The sequence below is a fragment of the Lentinula edodes genome (assembly GCF_021015755.1).
Source record: "Lentinula edodes strain Le(Bin) 0899 ss11 chromosome Unknown C8R40scaffold_55, whole genome shotgun sequence".
NCBI lineage: Eukaryota > Fungi > Basidiomycota > Agaricomycetes > Agaricales > Omphalotaceae > Lentinula > Lentinula edodes.
This window is the reverse complement of record NW_025764361.1, coordinates 198,185-220,350: the sequence shown is the minus strand read 5'-3', so window position 1 is coordinate 220,350 and position 22,166 is coordinate 198,185. Positions and strand designations below refer to the sequence as shown.

Sequence of the window (22,166 nt, the reverse complement as noted above, 5' to 3'; positions counted from 1 at the left end):
GATCGGAAAGAGTATGACCGAAAAAATAAAAAGATGGTTTTCAAAGCTCTCGCTTTTAGACATTATTTGACGGTCCCGACAGGCAAACATCGGAAAGCTTTGATCCACATGGTGACAGGCAATCACCAACTTGCAGTAGAACGTCTGCGATGGAATGAACGGAACAGACCTCGAATCATCAGAGAGCACCGAATTTGCCGCATCTGTAAATGCTCTGTTGAGGATCCTGCCCATGTGTTATTTGAATGTAAAGGAAGCACTGAATTGATCAAACTGAGGGATTCTTTCATGCAAAAAGTCATCTCAGAACTTCCACAGTATGCAAAATCCTATTCCAATGCATGGATGCTATTTCGCATATTATTGGCTGAGACAAGGATCACTGAATTGTTTGCAAAGCTAACATATGATGTTTTAGAAGTGGTATATAACACTGAAATGTTTGTTCCAGCTTAATGCAGGAGCTGCTCACATGCATTGTCGAGACGGGGAAGACCGTGCACGTTTCACGAGGTTTTTTTCTTGCTTTTTCCTCATCAAGTGTGAGAGTGGCATAATCGCCCCCCCGCATTAGAAATGTGTGTTCCGTTACTGTAATCTTAAGTAGTGATTGTACAGTACGGTAAACTGGTTGTTCGGGAATCGGACCTAGCCAGTATAATTTAACTATCCTATCCTATCCTTAGCTGCTTTTGCGCTACCGACGACGATACCTCCATTTAGGCGCGAAGTCGATTTGTCTCACGCCTGTGACGGAAAGTACCTTTAGCGCTGCGCCATGATAAACCAACAGCACCAAGTTTCAACGTTCTCAGAACTTGGGCTATCAGAACCTTTATTGAAAACATTAGAACAATTGAATTTCACGAAACCAACGCCGATCCAAATCGAATGCATTCCTCCAGGAATTGAAGGCCGAGATATTATTGGGATTGCCCCGACTGGTTCAGGAAAAACAGCTGCCTTTGTACTCCCAGTTTTAAACCATCTATGGGACAATCCTCAAGGCATGTTTGCCTGTGTGCTGGCTCCCACGAGGGAGCTGGCATATCAGATTGCATCTCAAATCGACGCACTTGGGTCAGCGATGGGAGCTCGGACTGCTGTGATAGTGGGGGGAGACGAGGACAGGGTAAAACAAGCGGTCATGCTGGCCAGAAAGCCACATATTGTAGTTGCTACTCCAGGTCGGTTACTTGACCATTTGAAGGTCACGAAAGGATTCAATCTAAGAAACATAAAATTTCTGGTATGTTATTATACTTTTTCATTACAAGAACAAGACTAAATTATTCTCCTATGCAAGATTCTTGATGAAGCTGACCGACTTTTGGATTCTGATTTTGGTGTCTCGGTAGACGAAATATTAAAGGTCATTCCAACGGACCGTACCACCTATCTATTTTCCGCCACGCTCACAGACAAGGTGGCAAAATTACAACGAGCGAACCTTCGAAATCCTGTTAAAGTGCAAGTCTCTACAAAGTCAGTATGGATGCCATTATCTTGCAGGTGATGCTGAACCTGAACTAGATATGAAACAGTTGACTCCCTCCTGCAATACTACCTTCTTTGCCCATTGGTCAAGAAGGAGGCGACATTGGTGTCTTTGCTCAACTCTATGGCTCAAAATTCCATCATCATTTTTGTTCGAACCAAGGAACACTGTCAAAGGTGAAGCAAACTGGTGTGTCTTACCATAGTGACTAAATTATTGGTGCTCAGACTTGCGGTAATATCACGCATTCTTGGCTTCCGTTCCGTACCTCTGCATGGCGATATGTCCCAAAGTCAACGGTTGGGTATGTTCTTCTTTGGGGCGCTGCGCTCGTCGCTCATATAGGTTTCTTATAGGTGCGCTCAATCAATTCAAAAGCGAAGGTTCTAATATCCTCATAGCGACCGACATAGCCAGTCGGTGAGCAGACTAAAATATCACTCGAGACCTGAACTCTGCTCTGATTGTCTAATGATATTTGTCTTTAGCGGTCTTGACATTCCTTCAGTCGATGTTGTAATTAACTATGACTGCCCAACTCATTCCAAGGATTACATCCATCGTGTAGGACGTACTGCTCGTGCAGGTCGTTCTGGGAAGTCGATATTAATGGCTTCGCAGTACGATATTGAGTTTGTCCAGCGCTTGGAGAAAGTTCTCGATAAGAAGTTGGACTTGTACCCTCACGATCCTGAGGAAGCTCATCTTCTTCGAGAACGAGTGGATGAGGCGGGGCGAGTTGCTGCGAATCAGCTCAGGGAAGATAAGAGAACCAAGGGCGATGCTCGCAAGAGGCGAAAGCCGTTGTCAAGTGGTGATAGAGATGGAGAGGAGGACCTTGACGAAGTGAATAGGTTCGCCATGAAGAAGAAGAAACGAAAAGTATAAGATGTGTAGTAAGTCAACAGCCAATCTACATAGACTGACTCGAGTTTCTCATCCGTGCTACAGCAGATAATAATCCTATCAACAAGCTTGTACGGCTTCACTACGTATTGTCAAAATCTAATCAACAAGCAACAGTGGGGCAGGAAATCAGGAATAGCTTCCAACAGAAACATTCGTTTGGGGGAATCTCTCCAGGCGACGACATCATTCCGTTCTTGGGATTTGGTATTACTGATGTATTTCCCGGGATTTCAATATCTGTACTATAATTATTGTTAGAACCAAGCGATGCTAATGTAGTGAAAATATGCACAAGTAGATGTTCTAATGGAATGGTCAAATGAAGATGGGAGGCATGAGGAAATTCATGGAAATCAGAATGGAAATCAAGCCGCATGTTCCATGTCATGTCCGGTCCACCCACTGGGCAAGCTTCCCCTCTTCCCCCTGGTGCTTTTCGTCCCATATCGGTCATTGCCATCTGCATACGAGCCCTCGCTGTCCAGAAACCATCTTCCAGTAGCGGAAGTGGGAGGAGTTATGTCAATGGCAGAGCCACCACCATTGCTCGAAGGTAACGGCGGAATATGATGGTTTTCGACTCCAGGAACCAGAAATTTTCGAAGACTTCGAATCGAGCGGAGAGAGGACACCGACTTTGTCGAATTACTGGATTCTTGACGTTGAGGTTTAGGTCGAAGCATCTTCGCCAAGTCGACTTCATTTTCCGAAGATTCCTCTCCTTCTGAGACTGGCTGGTCTGCTTCATCACTAATATTAGTAACAGAGATGGATAACGAGAAAGGTGGATTTTGGAAATGGCCAATTCCATCGCTGTCATAGTCTGGCTGTGAGGTTGGTAAAGCCGATGACTGAGCAGAGTCCCACCCCCATCCGCTGAGATATCTGCTTTCTGAGGAAGGTTCCGATCTCAGATTAGAGCTATAATTTGGGCCTTGTTGATGTTCGTGAGTATGAGGTAAAGAGTATAACCATGAATCCATATGGCCTGCACCGTCGCCCTCTAGTTCGACCATCGTACGCGTCAAACTAGGCGGCTCATCCGCAACTTTGCCTGAGCGCCATTTTTTTGGCGACCTGTTTCCCTTGTTCCGACCTTGAGTGCTCTGCTTTCTTTGTACTTGACGTGTAGTAGAAGATGGGTTGAGATAATTCGGATTCGGACTTGTTGCTCGACTCGCGGGTGCGCTCCGACACACCACTCTCGCTCTTCGAATTTCTCCTTCACTTGCATTCGAGCGTGAGGAGCTATGAAGACGGGTCATGAGTGTAGGTCTAGGCCTGTTCGCACCGTAAACATCAGCACTTGCAGACTTGATATTGCTAAGTGGAGAAGGCATCATTGTCGCCCAGTAACCGTGAGTTCTATTCGTGCGATCCGATAGCCCGCTTCGTGACGAAAGGGCACTGCGAGCGCTCTGAGTACGAATGAGGTTGTGATGCTGGTGAGGATGACGAATATGTGTAGTCGTTGCATCTGCAAGGGATCCGGTTCGAGAAATGACGCTCCTTGTTTGTCGTAGTTGCCTTAACGCAGGAGATACGTCTCTTACATACGACGACGATGGCTGGCTATTTGTATAGGGTTGACTAACAGCTCGAGAACCTGTTTCTGAGGGTCCAAAAGTGGCGCGCGAAGCTAAAGAAGCGCCAGGGCCAAAAAGCACTGCTCTAGCCACGGTTTCCAACCAGCCCTTCGGTAACGGTGGTACATTCGGATCCTCTTCCCCTTCTCCGTTTCCTCTCGTGCGACCCTCGTAAACCGAATCGAAGTCGTCGTCCTCACCATCATCGGTATGTCGTGAGTCATTGGTACCGTTTCTTCGATTTGATCTCCGTCTTCGAGTAGGATTCGAGTGCGATCGTTGAAGATCTGCACCTGGCATATCCGGGACAGACGCAATGTGTCTAAGATATGCCGTTGCCCGGGAAGGAGGCATCGGTTTCGATGAGCTCGACTGTCCTATGGAAGTGTAAGAGTGATTATTGTGTGTGTAACGAATGGCAGGTGAGGGAGTAGTGTTCTGCAACGATTGCACCGATCTACTAGTGCGAGTGCGTGTAGCTCTGGGCGTAGCGTCGTTATCTATAGGTCGCTTTTGATGCTCCCTTCCCAGCTCTGGGTCTGCTCGCTGATTCTGTCTTCGAGTAAACATAGGTGAAGGTGAAGTTGGCGGCGAATAATGCTTCTTCCTCGCCTCGTTTGAATCATCTCTCAAACTAGATGTCCTAGATCCTGGAATAAATCCGGATAGAAATTCGACCACGCCGGCGATTTTGTTTTTACCCCCTGAGCTACCGTCTCCATCGTCTGCGCCGGACACTGTGCGCTCCGTCTCGGGGGTGAAAATTCGAGTTTCCTTGTACCCTGCCTCCCTCAACAAATCCTCAAAAGGTTCGTACTTTTGGGACGTGCCACGACGATGCAATGGCGTTCGACCATCTCCTGCACGGGCGAGGTCAACAGGGTAACGTATCCTCGGGCGATGAGTTGCTGCAGTTTGGTTATTCGGGTGTGCGTGGGTATATCGCGAAGGAGGAGTAGAAGGCTGAGGCGGCGACTGACATATTGAACCAAAATTTGAGCGCGAATTGTTGGATCCAGAGGTAGATTGGGTGAGTGGTGGGGTAAAATCGGAGGAAGCGGGTGATGGGAGGGGATTATAAATATCAGTGGCCTGGACAGAGAAGTTGAATCAACGTCAGATGTCACATCAGAGCGAGAGACGAAAATCGAAGATAAAGAAGGAGGGATTTTATTTTATCGAATACAATATATTAAGTATGAACGTACTTACTCGATTCATGTGTAGATTTGTCTTTGCATAAGTTTGCCCGTGCTGACTGGCGGCATTCATTGTTGATGGTGGCTTTCACGTACGACTTTGGTTGATAAATTCCTTCCGTTCCTCCGTCGTATCCTTTCCTAAAACACGTTAAATTCGACCTGGACTTGATGGAGAGGTGACAATTGGTGTATCCGGGGATTTTAATATCCAAGGTTCGAAAACGACTGACCAAACCGAGGATTTAGAAGCCGCAGAGAAGTTCTTCAAAGGCGTTGGGGTGTCATGGGAAGATATAAGCGACTTCAAAATGAAGCGAGTACCGCCGCAGAGATTGAGGAGGGGAAAATTAGCATAGAGAGAAAGAGCGGGACGGTGAACGGCGGCAAACTAGCCAACCGGAAATTTCTCATCACATGATTGATCGAAAACGGGGCGCGTATGTAAGTCATAATTGCTGATTGGCTCTCAGTGATTCCAGTACTTATCGACGGTACAATGAAGAAGATATACAAGGACACTCTGAATGTTCTGGTTCGTTCAAATCTCAATATATTCCCTCAACTTTCTATCCCCGTAGCGATGACTGTGATGACCATGCTTCTTGTGATGCTTTTCGACCTCTCCTGCACGTATTTGACCATTACAAAAATATTCCATGCAGAATGACTGCCCGCACTCACCTGCACCTGGTTCATATTTCCCCTTACCCCTCGGGTTCAGCGTATCATCAGCACATTCCGCAAACCCATTCTTCTTTTCCCCATCATGAGTGATGACTGCGCAGTACACAGCGCTACTGAAATCCTCGGCAATACTTCCAATCACAAGCCTGTCTGCGCCAGGGCTGCCGCCGTTGTACGTTTTGGCATTACGCTCGATAGGAAATTCAAGATAAGGCTTCATTGCATGAACGAAGTTGAATCTTTCATAGTCGTTGTAGACGTGAGGATATTTGTCTTCGCCTATAAAAACAAGTTAGCATTCCTGATGTTGGTTCAGCCATGCTATCGTCTACCCAGAGTTTTCTTCTCGCTTGCCAGTTGCAGCGCCTTAGCTCCAGCAGCGTTGATATCAGCTTCGGTATACGCAGTGCCGTCGCAGTTGCATCCACTAGGCTCGTAAAATATCGTTATTCCAGTAGAGGACATACTTGTTTAAACAATTTGCTGATATATGTAACTTCACTTGGAGGGGAGGGAAATATTGAAAGAAAAAGATAACGAGATATCCTGCGTCCTTATAACTATTTCACAAGCAATCAACGTGGGGCTTGTCTGGGGCTTGTAATCTCCATTATCACCTACTATATCAATCATTACCCCGCATGCGCTATTAATATTCGACTCCATTCTCTAGAGAACCAAACGTTCATAGACGTTCATCCTCACAAACGGCGACTTACGAGTCATGGACCACACTTTCCACCAACTTCTACCTCGTTTTGGTATTTCTTGACCTCGTTCGTTTCTCTCAAACAGTACACGATACGTACACTATGACGCGACCGCCGTAATAATCAGCTTGTGACCTGTGAACGACGATCCTTCGGCAACAACGTTCGAAAAGTTATTTTCAGAGCAGCTTGTTCCCGGGTTTGTGTTGATTATTTGTTGTCGTCGTCGAGCGGTATCAAGAGGGTATGGCAACTGGAAGCTAATTAGGCCAAAATGCAAAATAAGAAGGAAAAGTAACTGAACACCGGTTGTCCGAAAGAAAAGATCATCGGAAAGTTTGAACTTTAAGCAATTTGAGTTGCAAACCTTTAAAAGTTTGAATGAGGATCCCAGAGTATCCGCTATGCCTATTCAAGCCCAGTTCAATCATGAAACTTCATTGTATTCAAGACGGTAGTCAGATGCCATTGGTACCTTGCATACCGATATTTCTTCACAAGGTGTGATCCCCCTTTGAATGCCATTCCTCTTCTTCTACGTATGCGGCCAGGCAAAACCATCCCATTTCTGGTGAGCCGATCTCCTCCCTTGTTTCTAGAATATTCTTTTCCTTTGCAAAAACGAATTTTTCGCCTGGTCGTAAAGCAGAGTCCGCAAGTATTTGAGCTTTCGCACACACTGACAGACTGAATAAATTTTGGTTTGGAGTGTATTGTATGATGATGGCGTACTTTCGAAACTGATTTGCCACCAAGCGGCTTCATCTATTGACAGTCTGCCTACACTCAGTAGACCATGATTTTGTAATATAGCAACTTTATGGTGAGGGCCGATGAAGGACGCGATGCGCGCGCCTTCTTGGTTGTCGAATACCCCTCCGGCAAAAGGAACGAGGGCCTGCTGATTATAGAAGGCGCATGCATCCTGAGATATCATGTCGAGGGTTCGGTTGAGGGCCGAGAATGCTCTATCAGTTTTATTGGTAATAAATCCGTCAATCGGACAAAGAAATGTGAACTTACTTGGTGTATGGCGAATGCACATGGACCAAACTCTCTATTCCGCCTTCCTTTCCACGCTCCTGACCCTTACCCCGACCAGCAGCTTTATACATCTCTGAGTGAATACTCGTTGCAGACGCATCCACAGGTAATTCTCCGCTCACGATCTCTCCATTCTCAACATGGCACTGAATCAAATCAGATTGACGCATACGGGCAAAGGACTTTCCCTGCGGATTTACCCAGAACGTATCTGGCTGAACTGGGTCACGGACAGAGCAATGGCCTGCAACACCTTCTGCAAATCCAAATCGATGTAGAATTCGGAAAATCAAAGCTAGATGCTCTTTTCGATACACACGTTCAGATTCAAGTGATGAGAATGTCGGCATGATGGTGCGTGTCTTTCCACGCTGGATACTGGCAAAAGGAGAGCTAGCTATGTTTGTGGTATATGGGAAATTGCTTGGAGTTGTACTAACGACCGTACGGAAGGCATTTCGCAGAGATGGGGTTGGTAAAGGCATGGATTGACATTTGACAAATTGAAAATGTGCATGTGATCATGAGGCCCTTGAGGTCGTGAGAGTGGCCGCGGGCGCTAATAAAATCACGTTTTCATTCCAGACTTCACTGCGAAAACTGGGGCACCTCTATACACTATGGTAGGAGGAACATGGAAAAAGCAATGGCACTCAGGAGTATGACCTGCGAACGTGGTTGTGACGATATACGAAATCCTATGGAAACTTCCTTGCCTTGTCTTCTCCCCTTGCTGTCCCAAGCCCTTACTTTTACATAGATTTGCCCGTCCTGAAACGCATCAACCTCATACGGGCTTCCCAGACATAACGAACCAATAACGAGCATCAATTTCTGTAAAATCGTACGGATTTCTGTTCTCGTGTGTCATTATAAAATGTTATCGATTGTGGTTTTGATTCAGACAGTTCAATGTACTCAGTAGCCAATGATGACCTCATGGAAAGGAACGTACCGGTTCTGGGACATTCCGGGGACATTCAAAGTTGACGAAGCTGCACTACGCCATCAGTGTTGCATACCCACCGCCTTACAACAAGTATTATTGTTATCTATGCAACATTTGGACACGTCTTGTCAATGTCATGTCCTTAACATCTACATACAACATTTTTCCTTACTTCCATTTTGTGAAGGTAAAGATGACGGGCTCAATTATCAGCGCTTCTAACTCCGAACCTATGTACGAGTAACCACAAGGGTTCTGTATCCTGCATGCAAGATAGATTTAGCAACATATATGGTACGTTCTCGCCCACTATCAGCGGTGAAAAAATCCTCATCCTGATACAAACTCTATTTCAAGAATGGCACCCGGTCGTCCGAGTAATTCAGTTTCCCTTGTCTCACAAATTTTCCGGCCTCTGGACGAAGGAAAAAATGTATTTGGAGGTATTGAGGATTTTGTGGTTCCAATCAATCCCTTCTTTAGACCTTTAACCCTATGTAAGTATTTATGTTCTTTCGATATTGAAGGTCACCGGCCACGATGGAAGGGATGATTCGGATTCTCTAAGATGTTTATTGCTTTCTTGTTTCCATTTTGCAGACCGTTCTTGAATCAAAGAGGGATAAGTAATTGAAATACGAATATCAGCTTCTCAGGAGCAGCTCTAACACGTAGCCGATGCACTTGCTCCTAGTCGCTCAGTAGACTGACACTGCATTTTTACTTGATTACAACATAAATCACTGTACCAATACTCATGCAATTAGAAAACAACAAAAAACTTAATACAATTAAGGGTCAAAGCAAGAAGGTTAGATAGAGCAGATAACAGCAACTTCGGAAAGTGAATATCATACGATATGCAGATTAAGGATAGATAGATGAGTAGAAGGATGGAGAAGAGAGGGCGAATGAATAGTTGACACATCACCGAGGAGGTGAAATGACTTCGCAAGTCCTGCGCAAGTCCCACTTCCGGGTCATTGCGTTCACAAAAGAAGAGTCGAGTGTCTCAGCGAGTCGCGCATCAGCATGTCCTTGACTGTTCATGATATACGCAAGTTGTCAGCGCAAAATTCAAACACCTAGCAAGAACGTAGAATTAGAGCTTGCCAGCTAAGACTTACTGCTTGCAATAACTTTCTGTGTTGACAGTGTATCCTGGAAATTTCAGACCAGCATAAGAATTGAATTACAATCAGCTTGTGTGAAGACTGGACTGACCGTGACCGAGGTATAATGACAGTAGAATGTTCTGGGCAGCGGCGAATTCTCTTTCAATATCCCAGCTATACGTGAAGAATTTGTGTCAGGCAAAATCCGGACGGAGAGAAACCATCTCCGATTTTAGTTCACATAATTGAGTTGGAGTAGATGACAAGACTCACCAAACTTCTTTCTCAAATCTGAGAACAGAATGACATTAGAACATCGCATTGACTGAAGAACAGGTAGAGCTTGCGCCTACAATTTGTCGTACTGTCAAAATCATTTGGTCGGTTACCGTATGATACCACATAATCTTTCAACTTGATCCCGGAAGCCAACTTGGCAGCCATTAGGTCGCATTTGTTCAAGAACAAGATCAAGTCGGTGCGCTGTAAGATTTTGTTGGCCACAATACTCGCCCATAATGACACTGAATCTTCCTGTGTATCATAACAAAAGATCAGTAACATGTACGACATGGAGAGGAACTTTGACGACAACTTACCAACCGGTTGACCTTGGGTGCTTCCGCCAGCACCTGGTCAAAAGCAGAAATCGGGGCCAGAAATATGATAGCATCAAGATTATTCTCAAAAAAGGGGGCCCAAGCCGCTGTTTTTCGAGGTCATATCAAGTATTAGTAAATTGGAAGAACGAAGCACAGAGAGCTCGCCTCGCTATTGCAGATTAAGTCAGGCAGCCTTCGATGAAGGTGTTGGTGACAAGACTCACTAAAGACCGATGCCCTCCGACATCGAAAATTCGCCAGTCACTGCCAATGTCGCTACCTGAAACAATAGTCAGAGGTTTTCTCATATGAGATTGGACGAAAGCATATATACCTGCGCTCACTTTCACTTGATGCTCAGATACCCCCTGGACAGTAGTTCAGATGAGCTAACCTTAACAACCTTAACACATCAAACGATTACTTACCAGTGTTTTTAATCGCGCTCGGAGAATATGTTCTATGGTCGGCGATTGCACGATGCAAGAGGATGTAAGAGATTGGCGTTCTGTGTAATGCATAGCTTACCATCTGATGGTAGGTATCGCTCGGCAGTTATTTCGGATAAAGAGTCCAAGAAGCTTGAAGAGGCAAAAAATTGAGTATCATCAAGAAATGTTGATGCGGAGAGTTACCCCGAACTTACAAACCAGCCATTTCCTCCAGTCGGAGGTTTTGCTTTTCAAGCATCTGTTGTACATTTGGGTGCTGCCAAAGCCGAATCATGTCTTCCCCGCACTAATTGACAGAAACATGATTGGCACAGAGGCCAGAGAAGAAAGATGTGGTTCTCTTACCGCGTGCAGGATTTTTCCTGGATCGTTCGGATCATCCCAATCAATGATCATACGCTCGGTGTCTCCTTTTCCTACTAGCCTATCAAACCTCTGCTTCCAAGGAACGCTGGAGTTTATTGCTAACTCCGTTGCTACGTGCTTGATGTGGTTCATCGGCGCTAGCTGCGTCGTGCCCACCTCGCTGTAGTCCTTCGGTGTAAGTTGTCGAGTGAGGAAATCTTCGACTTGTAAAAGTGATGAGAGACGGTATCGAATTTGAATAAGTTCCGGTTCAACATCGGAAGTATCTTCAGGGAGCGGGATTTCTCCGCTGAGAGGGGAACTAGAAGTAGACGAAGTTATTTGCTTCCGAGGGTCGTGGCGAGGTTGGGAGGGATGGGTCATTGCATCGAGTATGACATGTATAGACCTGACGACGTTAAGTTGAATGACTGCTCGCCATGATGCTCGTTCGGCCGAGAATGCCTGTATGTGTGAAGGAAATGAAGCGGTAATGACAGGCAGAAGTATCTCGGCCTACCTTAGGATCGTGCATTAACTTGAAGAACTTCAGGAAAGTAGATTTTCCTTCACCAGATGTTGGTCAAATCCTGGGCTGAGTTCTCAAGACACTAACCTGATTCACTTTGGCCTAAGAAGGGTCAGGATCCAAGTTTTGAACAGAGGAAAGGGAAACATACCGAGCAGCAACACGCGAACAGGTTTGGGTCCCTTCTTCTCTGCAGCCCGCTGACGATTCAAGTCTTCATCTATGGCATCCGACTTTTGCTTTGCTTCCAATTCATGCTTTATCCGGATCTCCCTTTCTTGTGCGGATTCGTCTGAGGGAGGAGAAATAGCGTTAGTCAAAGGGTCCCAGGAGTCAGGATCCGTCGGTCCGTAAACTCTGGAGGGCATTGCGGAGGGTGCAATACGGGGTAAAAAGGAAGAGAATCGAGCAATCAGTCCATAACGACGTTCAAGATAAAACTCATGGACAAATCAATAGTGTATTTCCATTTGTACAAAGTCAAAAGACAGCAGGTCAAAGTTGTATTGATATCATCAACAAACTATCCGACACCACGTTCATGTCAACTTTCTCCCTCATAAGCCTTTATTTCCGTGGGACGGCTGGCCAGAACCGACCATTTCTATTTTCGCACTGCTTTTCACCAAAGCGCTTCGAATGGTGAGATTTTTAGTGCCTGTGTTCCTTTCTGCCCCCCACTGTTCTATTCTATTTGACATTCACAGAGTATTTCTTTTCTGCCAAATTTAGCGCCTGTAAATAGTAAGGACAATCTATTTGAGACCTAGTAAGCGCCCGTAGGATGACCAGAGTACTTGTGCAACGGATCACATTGATACGACACATGAATGTTTGAAAGCTGCTGCAGGTTATGCTTGTTGTTTGCCACGAATCCTTGCTTGCAAGGTCTACTGCACCAGACTGCACCGGTGATTCACACTGTTTTGAGCAGGCACATTTTGGCCATGTTTGGTTCTATGCTTCTTGCCAAATCGAAATAAATAATCGCCTCCCAGTCCCATTCAGCCAATGCAATTTGGCGACATGAGCGAGGAACGGAGTTCGTAGTGACTCGAGCATGTTGTTATGTACTCACTTGAGCCTTACCCTACCTAAGTAGCTCATGAGGTTAAGGGTAGCAGGTGTAGCACTACATACTTGGTTAGCTGTGTATCACACTATGATTAAGATTTCACCTGAATAAATAGTAATAATTGACTGATCAGCCAAGCTAGCCAAGACTCGAGCAAGGCGCATTCCACGCAGTGGAGCCTGATTAACGATCATCTATTTAAAGCAGTTAAAATCCTCACAGAACATCATTTTTAACAAGATATCTGCCGCTTCACATGTAACTTATGCTGATGACTACCCAAGCGCTTTGAGGATAAAGCGAGAACCATGACTGCATGAGACAGAGCAGTTGATTCAATATTAGTCTTGTGAATACTATATCGACATCGTCGACACCTCTTTGATTAAAGATTGATTCCATTATCATGACGTGCGCCCGGTACCGTAACTGGCGTCAGTACACCCACCATGTACCGAAGGTGCCTTCTACTCCCCTCAACATCTTACCTATGGTGCATCCCAATGTGTTCAATTCTGTATCATTGGCTCGTGAAACCCACCTCTACTACATTGCTTGTTGTCGGTAAGACAACGTCGACGTGCAGTATAATGATGACCGTTACAGTCAGGATAAATACAGAACGCCTGTCAGCGTGTGATTAAAGCATAGTCAGATCTCAGTGGTGGTAAACCTTCTTTGCGTATTTTAGTACGACAAAGGGCGCGGTGTAAGGCGATGAGAGGAGACGATAATTTCAGAGGCTGACGAAAAAATTGCCAGAGAATGGTTGGCAGGGAGGGAGTAACAGTGACAGATATTATTGACGTCTACAAAGTAGGTAGATGTCAGGTCCGAAGGGAGTCATTTTTAAGAGCTCGAATCGACTACAACAAATGCGGCAATGTCCAGTTGAGGGCTGGTTGGTGATTCTATTCCAGAATAGACATGGCGGTCGGCAAGAAAATATGAGAATCCAAGGAAGAAAACCCCAGGGAGTTTCAAATTTACTGCCGAGAGCAACGATAGCTCTGAAACTCTGAGTTTGACTTGAGCTCGCCTAATTGAGAGAGCACGTTGAAGGAAATTACTCGAAAGTGCCAGCCGAGGACTCGTAGAAATTCCGGTCTTCGGAGTGCCTAAGTAAATAAATGAAATGCAAGGAAGGGAGGTCAAACTCACAAGCAAAAGGATCAATCGACAATTCATAAAGCTCCAACCTGCTCCGAGTCCAATGCCTCAAGAATGAAGATCTGTATCATGCAAGATCATATGCATCGGCCTACATCGGCTGCACGTACGATGCAGTCAGTTACTTGTCTCGGATGTTTGCATTCCAGTGCGTAGCAAGAGCCTTGATAGAGTCTTTAGATCTTAACGTCCTACTCCCCGCAATCACATCTTGAATCATATGTTTGTTCTTGTAAAGCGACTCCGTATATGGACCTTTCGACAGCGAGTGCAATCGCTCGAAAGTGATCACCTAGGCCTTAGGACTCCTTAGTACTTACTAGTCCTTAAGCTTGCCGCTTTACTTTTTAGTAGTTTTGGTAGGTCGCTAAAACGGCAAACAAGCGGCAAAGCTCTACGAAAAGGCGCGGCATCATGCCGACTCGGAGCGTGCTTACCGGATTTGTTGTCGCTCAAACGGCAATCAAGCGGCAACTTGACGCTGGTACTTACCAATACTTTGTGGCATAGGAAGACGATTATCTGTTCGGACTCGGGCTGGCAGTGCCACTGGCTGCGTCGAAGACGCACCAGGCCATAGCCTAGTGTTCCGTAGATCAATAATGGACATGAACCGTGACAACATCAGGACTATTCTGTGGTCCAAAACAACTTGACAATCTGCGTTGGATGTGTGTGTCCTGTAGGCTCGGAAAGAACCTTTAAATATATTGTCTTTCACTTGCGCAACAACACATCGTGATTTCGATTAAGCTTGATTGGGATGTTTGTCCTCGAAGTTCACGGAAAATCGATCTCCACGACGCAACCATTTTGGAATTATTGTGACAGCCTGAGTTGAAACGAAAGCTCAAATAGTCGTTGCTGGGATTTGTGCCAGTCACAATGACTGGATTTTGTCTCGTTTTTCATAAACTTGCAGCACAGGGTCTGGCGTGGCGTTGGGATGTCCCGACTTATGCTTGCCGCCTCTACAACGACATATACTTGACTCTGCAACCCAGACACTATCTGCGCTCGCCTTCGAGCTTCCGGCTTGATGAGGTCAAACATGTGAGTAAGTTGAGTCAGTAGCTCAGTATGATAACAGTTTAGTAGTGTTTAATTCATAAAACCTGATTCTATATCATGAAATTGTGCGAACCGGAAGTACGAGTTAATACTCACCTCTATGGTCTTGGGAGATTATCCAGATAGCCATGTTTGATCCTTTTTTTTGCCATCCGCTCCGATCGATACTCGCACCTACTGCCTTGAACTTCCGAGTAGTACCGGAGCCGGGGTCACTCGAAAGCACTTGTGGCGGTTCCAAACTGCGCCTATCTGTCGCCTTGTACTGAACTACAGTCCACTACTCATTGCACTAAACGAGGGCGCATGAATTTCCGATAAACACATGTATTGACATCCGGGAGGGTGTATGAATTAGTTGAAGCGGTGCTGAGGGTATTTCTGAATTTCTAATTAAGCGGCTTGGGGAACAACTTGAAAATACTTGTTCGCGCGGCGCGCGGTTCGGGACTCGTAATCAAGCGTCCTTTGGGGAAAAGGGTTAGTTTTCTATTCCATGCAGCAGGAATGGAGCAACCGGTATACCTTTCAAGGCATCTCCGTGTACTACATCTGTGTCACCGTCCAAGACCAAGAAGTAAAATTCTACTCTTCGATTCGGATGGGTGCAATGATTATTCTCGAGCTAAAGGGTTGATCCGCATGACTGGTACACTGCTGGGTGGTCGATAGTACGTTTTGCGCTTTTGTACTAAATTCGCCAGGCAAAATACTGGGTTCAATGCTTTGGACGGTGACGTGAAATCGACCTCGCAAGTATGCATCGCACAATGGAAGCGAGTTCAAGAATAAGAGTTGCACTTACTAAATCCGAGCCTGATCTGTCCAGGGGAGACTAAGGGAAGCTGGCGTACTAACTCATCTCCTCAGAAGCGTGGCGTACAGTTGAAGAAGGGGGTTTCACAAGCCTTGCTCTGCCTTACCATACGTGTGCAGGCTGGTCAGCGGACAGTAATCCAATGGCTGACCGAACAAGCCCGAGGTCACGGTCGTCTCGCTGTAGGCTAGCCATTTCCTGACACTAGATTGAGCTTCAACTTGTACAGGATTTGACGACAGAAAATCCGAGCTTTGCATTCTAATAGGAGTTGCATCTCCTGAATGTTTTCCGAGTTTCGCTTGAAGAATTCATTGCTTATAACATGCGGTTCGCACGGAAATTTGAAAGTCGCAAAGCTATTTTGTTTGAAGGGCGGATGCATGAACTATTTTGAAACATTGCATTGGAAATAGTCCGTGAGCCTCGTGTATGGCGTCGGAATCTCGATTTGGGTTCATTTTTGATAGGTGTCAGGCAGTCTTTCGCCCTCTCTGCGCGCTGCACTATAAACAGTCACAGATCTCGTCTTAACTACATAGGATGCGCCAGAAAGCTCAGTCCATGCCAGTAGATGTGTGGCAAAGAAGGACGCAGCTGAGTGTGAAATCTTTGGGCCCAAAGCCTATGAGAAGAATTGAGATCGACGCCTGTTGGAAGTACACGAGAATGAGAAGTAAATGTGCTAGTCGTGACACAATTTTGTACGGCCATTTCGAGTAAAGGAGTAAAGGAATGAACCTCTGAGGATTCGCAGCAGCTCAAACTCGAAAGAATCAGGCATTCCGCCATCCTCGGAAAGCCAGCCTGACAAAGTGATGAAGTGGATACCTTGTTAATATCAACAGCATCCTATGGGTTATAACCGTGTAAATATGGCAAAAGTGGAGTTGAACAGGGCTGAAGCGGCTGAACGTCGGCGCTGAGCGTCCTACACCGAAAGGCAAGTCCGTGAAGTAGATTTGTTGAGGTCTGGGGTACTTTGTAGAGCGAATTGAGAGCACAAGAGAACATCTAATTTCACAGAAATGAGCCCGATGTAGTAACAGTCAGTCTACAAAGACCAAAAGCCAGTGCACATTCTGAATGTCGCACTGGATTATGACAGTGACAGATCAGGTTGAAGTAATCAAGTTTTCATCAGTTCAACAATGAGATTCACATTTTTCCCACGTGCCGTTACGAACGGACGCTCAGCACGGATAAAATTTGATCCTCTTCTTCAAATACTCGGATGAATTCTTCGATTTCCCCAGTTCCCTCCCGTCCTTTCCAAGCGACTCTTTTTATCATTACCGTTCATCGCACTCCGTCAACAAAATGTGGTCTTCACTTCCTACAGAGATGAAATTGGCTGTCGTCGAGGTTCTTGATTCGGACGATGTCAAAAGTCTTTCACAAGTGGACCGCGATACATATACTGCGTGTTTGCCATCTTCATTCAAGGTATGTATATTATCTATTGAACACTGCTTCCATCTCACAGCCCGTCTAGAATGTCAAGTTGAACAACCTGCAAGCTTTGCAAAGCTTTGTGGACAACGTACCTCGCAGCTACTGCCGATATGTACATTATCTTGATCTCTGCACGGAAAGCAATGCCCGTAGTTCAGATCCTCGCTCTATCACAGAGGTTGTAATCTCAATCCTGGCAGCTAGTCCTTGCCTTGAGGAACTCGTCCTGCGCACAGGAGGATCACTCCATCATAGTATCATCTCCTGCTTTGGACATCTTAGCAAGCTGGAACGTCTTTCCATTCACAACAGTGGTCCAGAAGACCTCAAGCCTTTGTATGTTGTGTGTTTTCGCTTTTGGAACAAATTAGTTAACGATCCGTAGGAGCGAACGTCTTGTCGTCGCTATTGCTGCTTCTGTTCCAAATCTCAAACGATTATCCTTAGATCGGGTATCGCGCTCTCTTATGCATGCACCCGAGCTCCATGGCGTCCCTCCATATATCCCTTTGGTTTCTGGAGATGATAACATTCCTGATCATCCTCGTTTGGGCGCGGATTTGTATCTCCCTTCGCTCCTCCAATTGCCCACTCTCCGAGAACTTGTCATTAGAGACACTCATCTGGGCGATCGCCGATGGGCTACAGTCCCTGTCAAATGCAAATTACAAGTCGTTGACCTCGGCAGTTGTTTTCACGAGAACGAGGATTTCAATAGCATATGCATTCAGCGTATTATGGGCGCTGTTGGCAAGACTGTCGATGAATTTTCATTGACAACTACCGTTTCCGATATTGTCTTCGCCAAACCTTCAGTCACTCCTCTCCAACGTCTTCGGAAACTACATATATCCCCCTTTTTTCCTGTTGACAGCGTTGTTGACACCATCACCAACCTTGCTGGGTCGCCGATTGAGAATCTTTCTATGCAATGTTACGAGGATGACGTGGTGGATGTCTGTGTAGCGCTTGAGGAATTCCTCAATCGACGCGTGGAACGCGGCGTGGGGTTTTACGAAAAACTTGCAAGAATTGACGTTTCTGTCACTTCTAACGATGCCCTTAGTCCACTGGGTCCCGACGAGGTCGCAGAATGCAAGGAGGCAGAGCAACGCTTGAAGGAGCTGTGCCGCGATCTCCGCCTTGCTTCTCGATTCAGTAGAACGATTCCTCCTTCGGCAGCTTCACGTCTTGCTCGATCTTCTGGCCTTGTCATGACTAGATTGCCTGCCCCTGGTGATGGACGAGTCAGATCCATGACGCTCTAAAACTTCATCGTATCCTGATATAATATTACCCCATTCATTTTTATCGGCATATTCATGTTCTTCATGTTCTCCTGCAAACACGGTGATACCTGTTTTTTCCATGGGCATAGTTTTGGCATTCTCACTTGCATAATAATTTACTTGGTAACCTTATTAGATGATGTGTATAGTGGTGTACTTCTAGAGTTGGCAAATATACATAAGTTGGATTGATGACGCTCAGGTCTAAACACTAAACCCTCCTTCCGTCGTTCTCAGACTCCGTACTTACAGGAAATGGCGGAGATGGTTTCTAGCTAAGAGCGTTCTCGAATTTTAAATTGTCTTGAGCCCCTGGTGCTGTTGCTGAGTGAATACACGATAGCTACTGAATGATGCTTGATGTATCAATTCGACCGAAAACCTGGTACAGACGACGGCTTCTGGGATTCACCGCGTGCGTTCATCATGTTGGTAGCACTAGCTACACTTCGCTGTACGAGCTATCGCCTCGCCACAATGCTGTGACCGACCATCCTCGGAAGGTCAATGGATCGTTCTATATAGTAAGAAGACAATAATATTGCTTACTTTGTACCCGTCTGAGCCTGAGTCAAGTCTGAGTTCTCTGAGAGCTAATTTTGGCAGGGTTTCAGCTTTATAACCTGTGTTTCGCTCGGGCTCCGCTGGTGGAAGGGGGGCACGATATCGAGTGTTTTTTCCTATAGCCTGTATAGGATACGAACCACAGCTTTATTCAAGCCAGCACCTGATGAGTCCGGTAGGCAGACTCACCCAAAATAAGATTGTCACGGTGGTTCTAGTCAGCGGCCAGCCTTCCCCAGCCAAGTTAGAGCTCCGAGGATGCGAATGAAATTTGTGGGAGGATGCCGAAGTCCTAGTCTCCCTATCACGCAAAACAGGGTTGCAACGAATTTCCCGGGAATCACTCTCCCTTTGAAGGCCACTAAAAGACAGTGTAAAGCGGAAGCCGCGCGAAAAAGTCATACATAACGCCATCAAACACCATTTCCACTGGAAAGCGCGCAGTCAATCGCAGTCTCTCCAATAGCCACCAGGCCACCAGGCCCGGCTTTTTCCTCCATGCAAATCAGCTCCATTGCCTTCACTTCACTGTTCACCATTGTTCACAGCTCCTGAGAAAATATGTCTGTTCGCTTCAGCCTTGCGAAAGCTGCCTCCTTTCGACCTTGGTCCAGAAAAACTTCGACCGAATCTGACATTTTTACTGGGCATTACATGCAGGCCGACACCAGACCTGCGTCAATAACCAGGCTTCATACAAGTCCAGAACGACTCAGAGCAGACAGTTCTGGCTCTGGCTACCTTGACCGTGTACCGGAAGATGGTTCTGTTGAATTTGATGGAAGAGATGAAGAGGAAAATATTGATGAAATTGATGAAGAATTCGAGAGTCAGGGATTGTACAGAGGTATTATTTCGCTTCTCATGAGACCCCATACGGAAGACTGAAGCAGTGTGATTGTTTACTGATTCAGGATCATACAGAAGACTATTGGTTTTGTATACATTTGTTCCCTTGTCTTTTGTGGCGTTCTTTGCTCTTCTGGCACTACTCCCGATTTGGGTGTATCCGCTTCAAATAACACCAGAATACCCTTCTGTACTGCCATTTCCCTTTCCAGAACTCTTCGTATCGGCGGGTCTCTGGTGTTTATCGTATCTGCTGAGAACGCCCATATTCAGTCTTTCCGTCTTAATATGCACCAGCTGCCGGCTATCTCATGGCGGCTTTTCAACAATGCTATCAACGGTGGCACACGCAATCCTTTCTCTCTTCCTTCGCCTTCTCGCAATACCTATTCTCGTTATTCCTCATTACCTCGTTTACGACACTCCCACCTGGCGCGATCCAGCCTTCAGACGTGTTTGGTGGGTTTCCTTAGGTTGGGCTGCGGTGGAGGGAATTGTCGCTATCAAACAAGGATACGCGAATATTGCGTTATATCGTGATGTTCTAGTCAATGATATATACGAGGAAGAACGAATCATCGAAATCGAAGACGGCGCTACCAAACTCGGGCGAATTTATGGAGCCACAGACCAAATTACCTACACTGCTGAACCTTCTCTAGCTCCTTTCGTGGTTGGCTCCAGTGAACATACATCTCCTGCTCAGAGTGTTCCTCTAAGAGGTCTTGCCGCCACTGCAATTTCGGATGCAGATGCTTCCTCGAACTTGGAGCGTGTGCCGTTATTACTACAGCGAGAGTCGAGGGCGTCGGATATCGACCTCGAAACCTCGCTCGAGTTACAGGTCGAAGACGACATCGACCAGCTAATGGCTGTAAGAGCGCGAGACGAACTCGGGAAATACTACGGTATACCTTTCATCGTACGTTTCATTGTTGCTCAAAAAAAAATCATCATACTAAACAGTGGATTACCAGCGGATACCTGCCTTTATATCTTGCTTACAGCGCGCCAATGCCCTTCTATTCTCACTAGGCGTTACCCTCATTCTCTCTTCCGCATACCTTCGATCTACAATCTCTTCCATGTCGTGGTATTCAATGAATACCGGTCCCGATGTGCTCTCATCGGATAAGTATTCAGCGCTATACGTCATTACCTCCGACTCTCCTTCTATTCCTTCTCTCGAAACCTTCATTTCATCAGCATGGCCTTGGTCATCTATTCAACTTCTTCCGGCTAACTTGAAAAAGTCAAATCATGTGCTCACAATCGGCGTACCGGTTGTGACCATCTTGCAAATCGTACTTTCGCTTTTACATACGCATTTGGTGCTGCCTAAAGCTGGTGTGCACACAGTGGTGTATATCGGGTCATTGGTCTCATTAGGAGTGTTCTTCACAGGATTGAGTGTATGGGATGCATTGTCGTGATTTCCTTCGAGAGCATTAGTTTCCTCCCCCTATGAATGTGCACTTCTTCTTGGTGTGTCCCTCTTTCTTTGGAGTTGTTTTCGTCGTATCCCCGTCTCCCAAACAAATAGTTACATTTCACATACTATTTCAAACACCTTTTTTGTACTGGTACAACTTTGCTATGTATATTTACACTTACAGCTGCATCTACACAGAAAAGGAAAGGAAAGGAAAGAATCGACACGGTCCCATTGAGGAGGAGTCGTTTCATGTTCTTCGAAAATTTCTGAAAATCATTGCGGTGTTTGATTTGCAAAAGAAGTGTGCCTCTTGAACCTTCTCAGTGAGCATTGAATACTAGTACCGCGGAGACCATTGACTGCGTCTTCTTTCCAGGTTTCCGATGCTGCTGTGGAAGTAATTTGAACACTGGATGATAGTTGTGCACAGGACTTTAGAACTCTACTGGGCAGTGAACCAGAATCAAGGACTTTTTCAACCTTACACAGCAAGTTTCAGGCAGCTTCAATCAAAAAGAGCGGTACAGTGTAATGAGCCGGAGGTAATGAGGACTATTTAGAAGTTGATCAAGGGATTAAGGATATTCCGAACAACTCTGGAGTCTGGAACTACTCCAGAAGTGTGAGAAGCTCTTTCACATCTTCGGTGGGTGTGATTCCTCAGAATTGATCGGTACTAGCCTGGGTTTGATTCTAGGGTAGAGTGAAAATAACGGAAATTTCCTTTTCGGTGCAGATAGAAAAAATGACATGCAGCCAACGCGATCTTCACCCCTCCCTTCAACGACTGCGTTTAACCTGTAGTGCAAGCGATCT

General features: G+C 45.8%; 8 protein-coding genes across 8 annotated transcripts; 3 read left to right on the top strand and 5 right to left on the bottom strand.

Moving 5' to 3' along the window:
• Positions 1–778: 778 nt before the first annotated feature.
• On the top strand, positions 779–2,386 carry C8R40DRAFT_1176751 (DEAD-domain-containing protein; the record flags this gene model as incomplete). Its single annotated transcript, XM_046232564.1, has 6 exons — positions 779–1,249; positions 1,307–1,485; positions 1,534–1,674; positions 1,726–1,802; positions 1,855–1,918; positions 1,987–2,386. 6 exons carry the CDS (start codon positions 779–781, stop codon positions 2,384–2,386), a joined length of 1,332 nt encoding a protein of 443 aa, XP_046080515.1.
• A 386-nt stretch (positions 2,387–2,772) lies between these two features.
• C8R40DRAFT_1176750 (uncharacterized protein) lies at positions 2,773–5,265 on the bottom strand (the record flags this gene model as incomplete). Its single annotated transcript, XM_046232563.1, has 2 exons — positions 2,773–5,085; positions 5,206–5,265. 2 exons carry the CDS (start codon positions 5,263–5,265, stop codon positions 2,773–2,775), a joined length of 2,373 nt encoding a protein of 790 aa, XP_046080514.1.
• A 338-nt stretch (positions 5,266–5,603) lies between these two features.
• Positions 5,604–6,491, bottom strand: C8R40DRAFT_743463 (Ribonuclease/ribotoxin). The gene is made up of 3 exons (XM_046236075.1): positions 6,212–6,491; positions 5,877–6,158; positions 5,604–5,819 (listed from the first exon to the last, which is right to left on the bottom strand). The coding sequence occupies exons 1-3, from the start codon at positions 6,342–6,344 to the stop codon at positions 5,734–5,736; spliced, it is 501 nt and encodes a 166-aa protein (XP_046080513.1). The 5' UTR covers positions 6,345–6,491; the 3' UTR covers positions 5,604–5,733.
• Positions 6,492–7,083: 592 nt separating this feature from the next.
• Positions 7,084–7,983, bottom strand: C8R40DRAFT_1163590 (class II aldolase/adducin N-terminal; the record flags this gene model as incomplete). Its single annotated transcript, XM_046230384.1, has 3 exons — positions 7,084–7,268; positions 7,322–7,557; positions 7,613–7,983. The coding sequence occupies 3 exons, from the start codon at positions 7,981–7,983 to the stop codon at positions 7,084–7,086; spliced, it is 792 nt and encodes a 263-aa protein (XP_046080512.1).
• A 1,370-nt stretch (positions 7,984–9,353) lies between these two features.
• C8R40DRAFT_743352 (guanine nucleotide binding protein, alpha subunit) lies at positions 9,354–12,200 on the bottom strand. The gene is made up of 15 exons (XM_046236074.1): positions 11,777–12,200; positions 11,713–11,727; positions 11,617–11,663; positions 11,097–11,561; positions 10,946–11,037; positions 10,828–10,880; positions 10,728–10,759; positions 10,634–10,667; positions 10,520–10,579; positions 10,297–10,403; positions 10,051–10,231; positions 9,971–9,988; positions 9,807–9,871; positions 9,710–9,743; positions 9,354–9,624 (listed from the first exon to the last, which is right to left on the bottom strand). The coding sequence occupies exons 1-15, from the start codon at positions 11,991–11,993 to the stop codon at positions 9,572–9,574; spliced, it is 1,473 nt and encodes a 490-aa protein (XP_046080511.1). The 5' UTR covers positions 11,994–12,200; the 3' UTR covers positions 9,354–9,571.
• An 855-nt stretch (positions 12,201–13,055) lies between these two features.
• On the bottom strand, positions 13,056–14,338 carry C8R40DRAFT_1130928 (uncharacterized protein). Its single transcript, XM_046229192.1, has 2 exons — positions 13,862–14,338; positions 13,056–13,807 (listed from the first exon to the last, which is right to left on the bottom strand). The coding sequence occupies exons 1-2, from the start codon at positions 13,886–13,888 to the stop codon at positions 13,550–13,552; spliced, it is 285 nt and encodes a 94-aa protein (XP_046080510.1). The 5' UTR covers positions 13,889–14,338; the 3' UTR covers positions 13,056–13,549.
• A 2,740-nt stretch (positions 14,339–17,078) lies between these two features.
• C8R40DRAFT_1059549 (uncharacterized protein) lies at positions 17,079–18,481 on the top strand (the record flags this gene model as incomplete). The annotated part of the gene is made up of 3 exons (XM_046225272.1): positions 17,079–17,204; positions 17,254–17,549; positions 17,599–18,481. The coding sequence occupies 3 exons, from the start codon at positions 17,079–17,081 to the stop codon at positions 18,479–18,481; spliced, it is 1,305 nt and encodes a 434-aa protein (XP_046080509.1).
• Positions 18,482–19,627: 1,146 nt separating this feature from the next.
• On the top strand, positions 19,628–21,348 carry C8R40DRAFT_1176745 (uncharacterized protein; the record flags this gene model as incomplete). Its single annotated transcript, XM_046232562.1, has 3 exons — positions 19,628–19,913; positions 19,981–20,837; positions 20,893–21,348. 3 exons carry the CDS (start codon positions 19,628–19,630, stop codon positions 21,346–21,348), a joined length of 1,599 nt encoding a protein of 532 aa, XP_046080508.1.
• Positions 21,349–22,166: the final 818 nt, after the last annotated feature.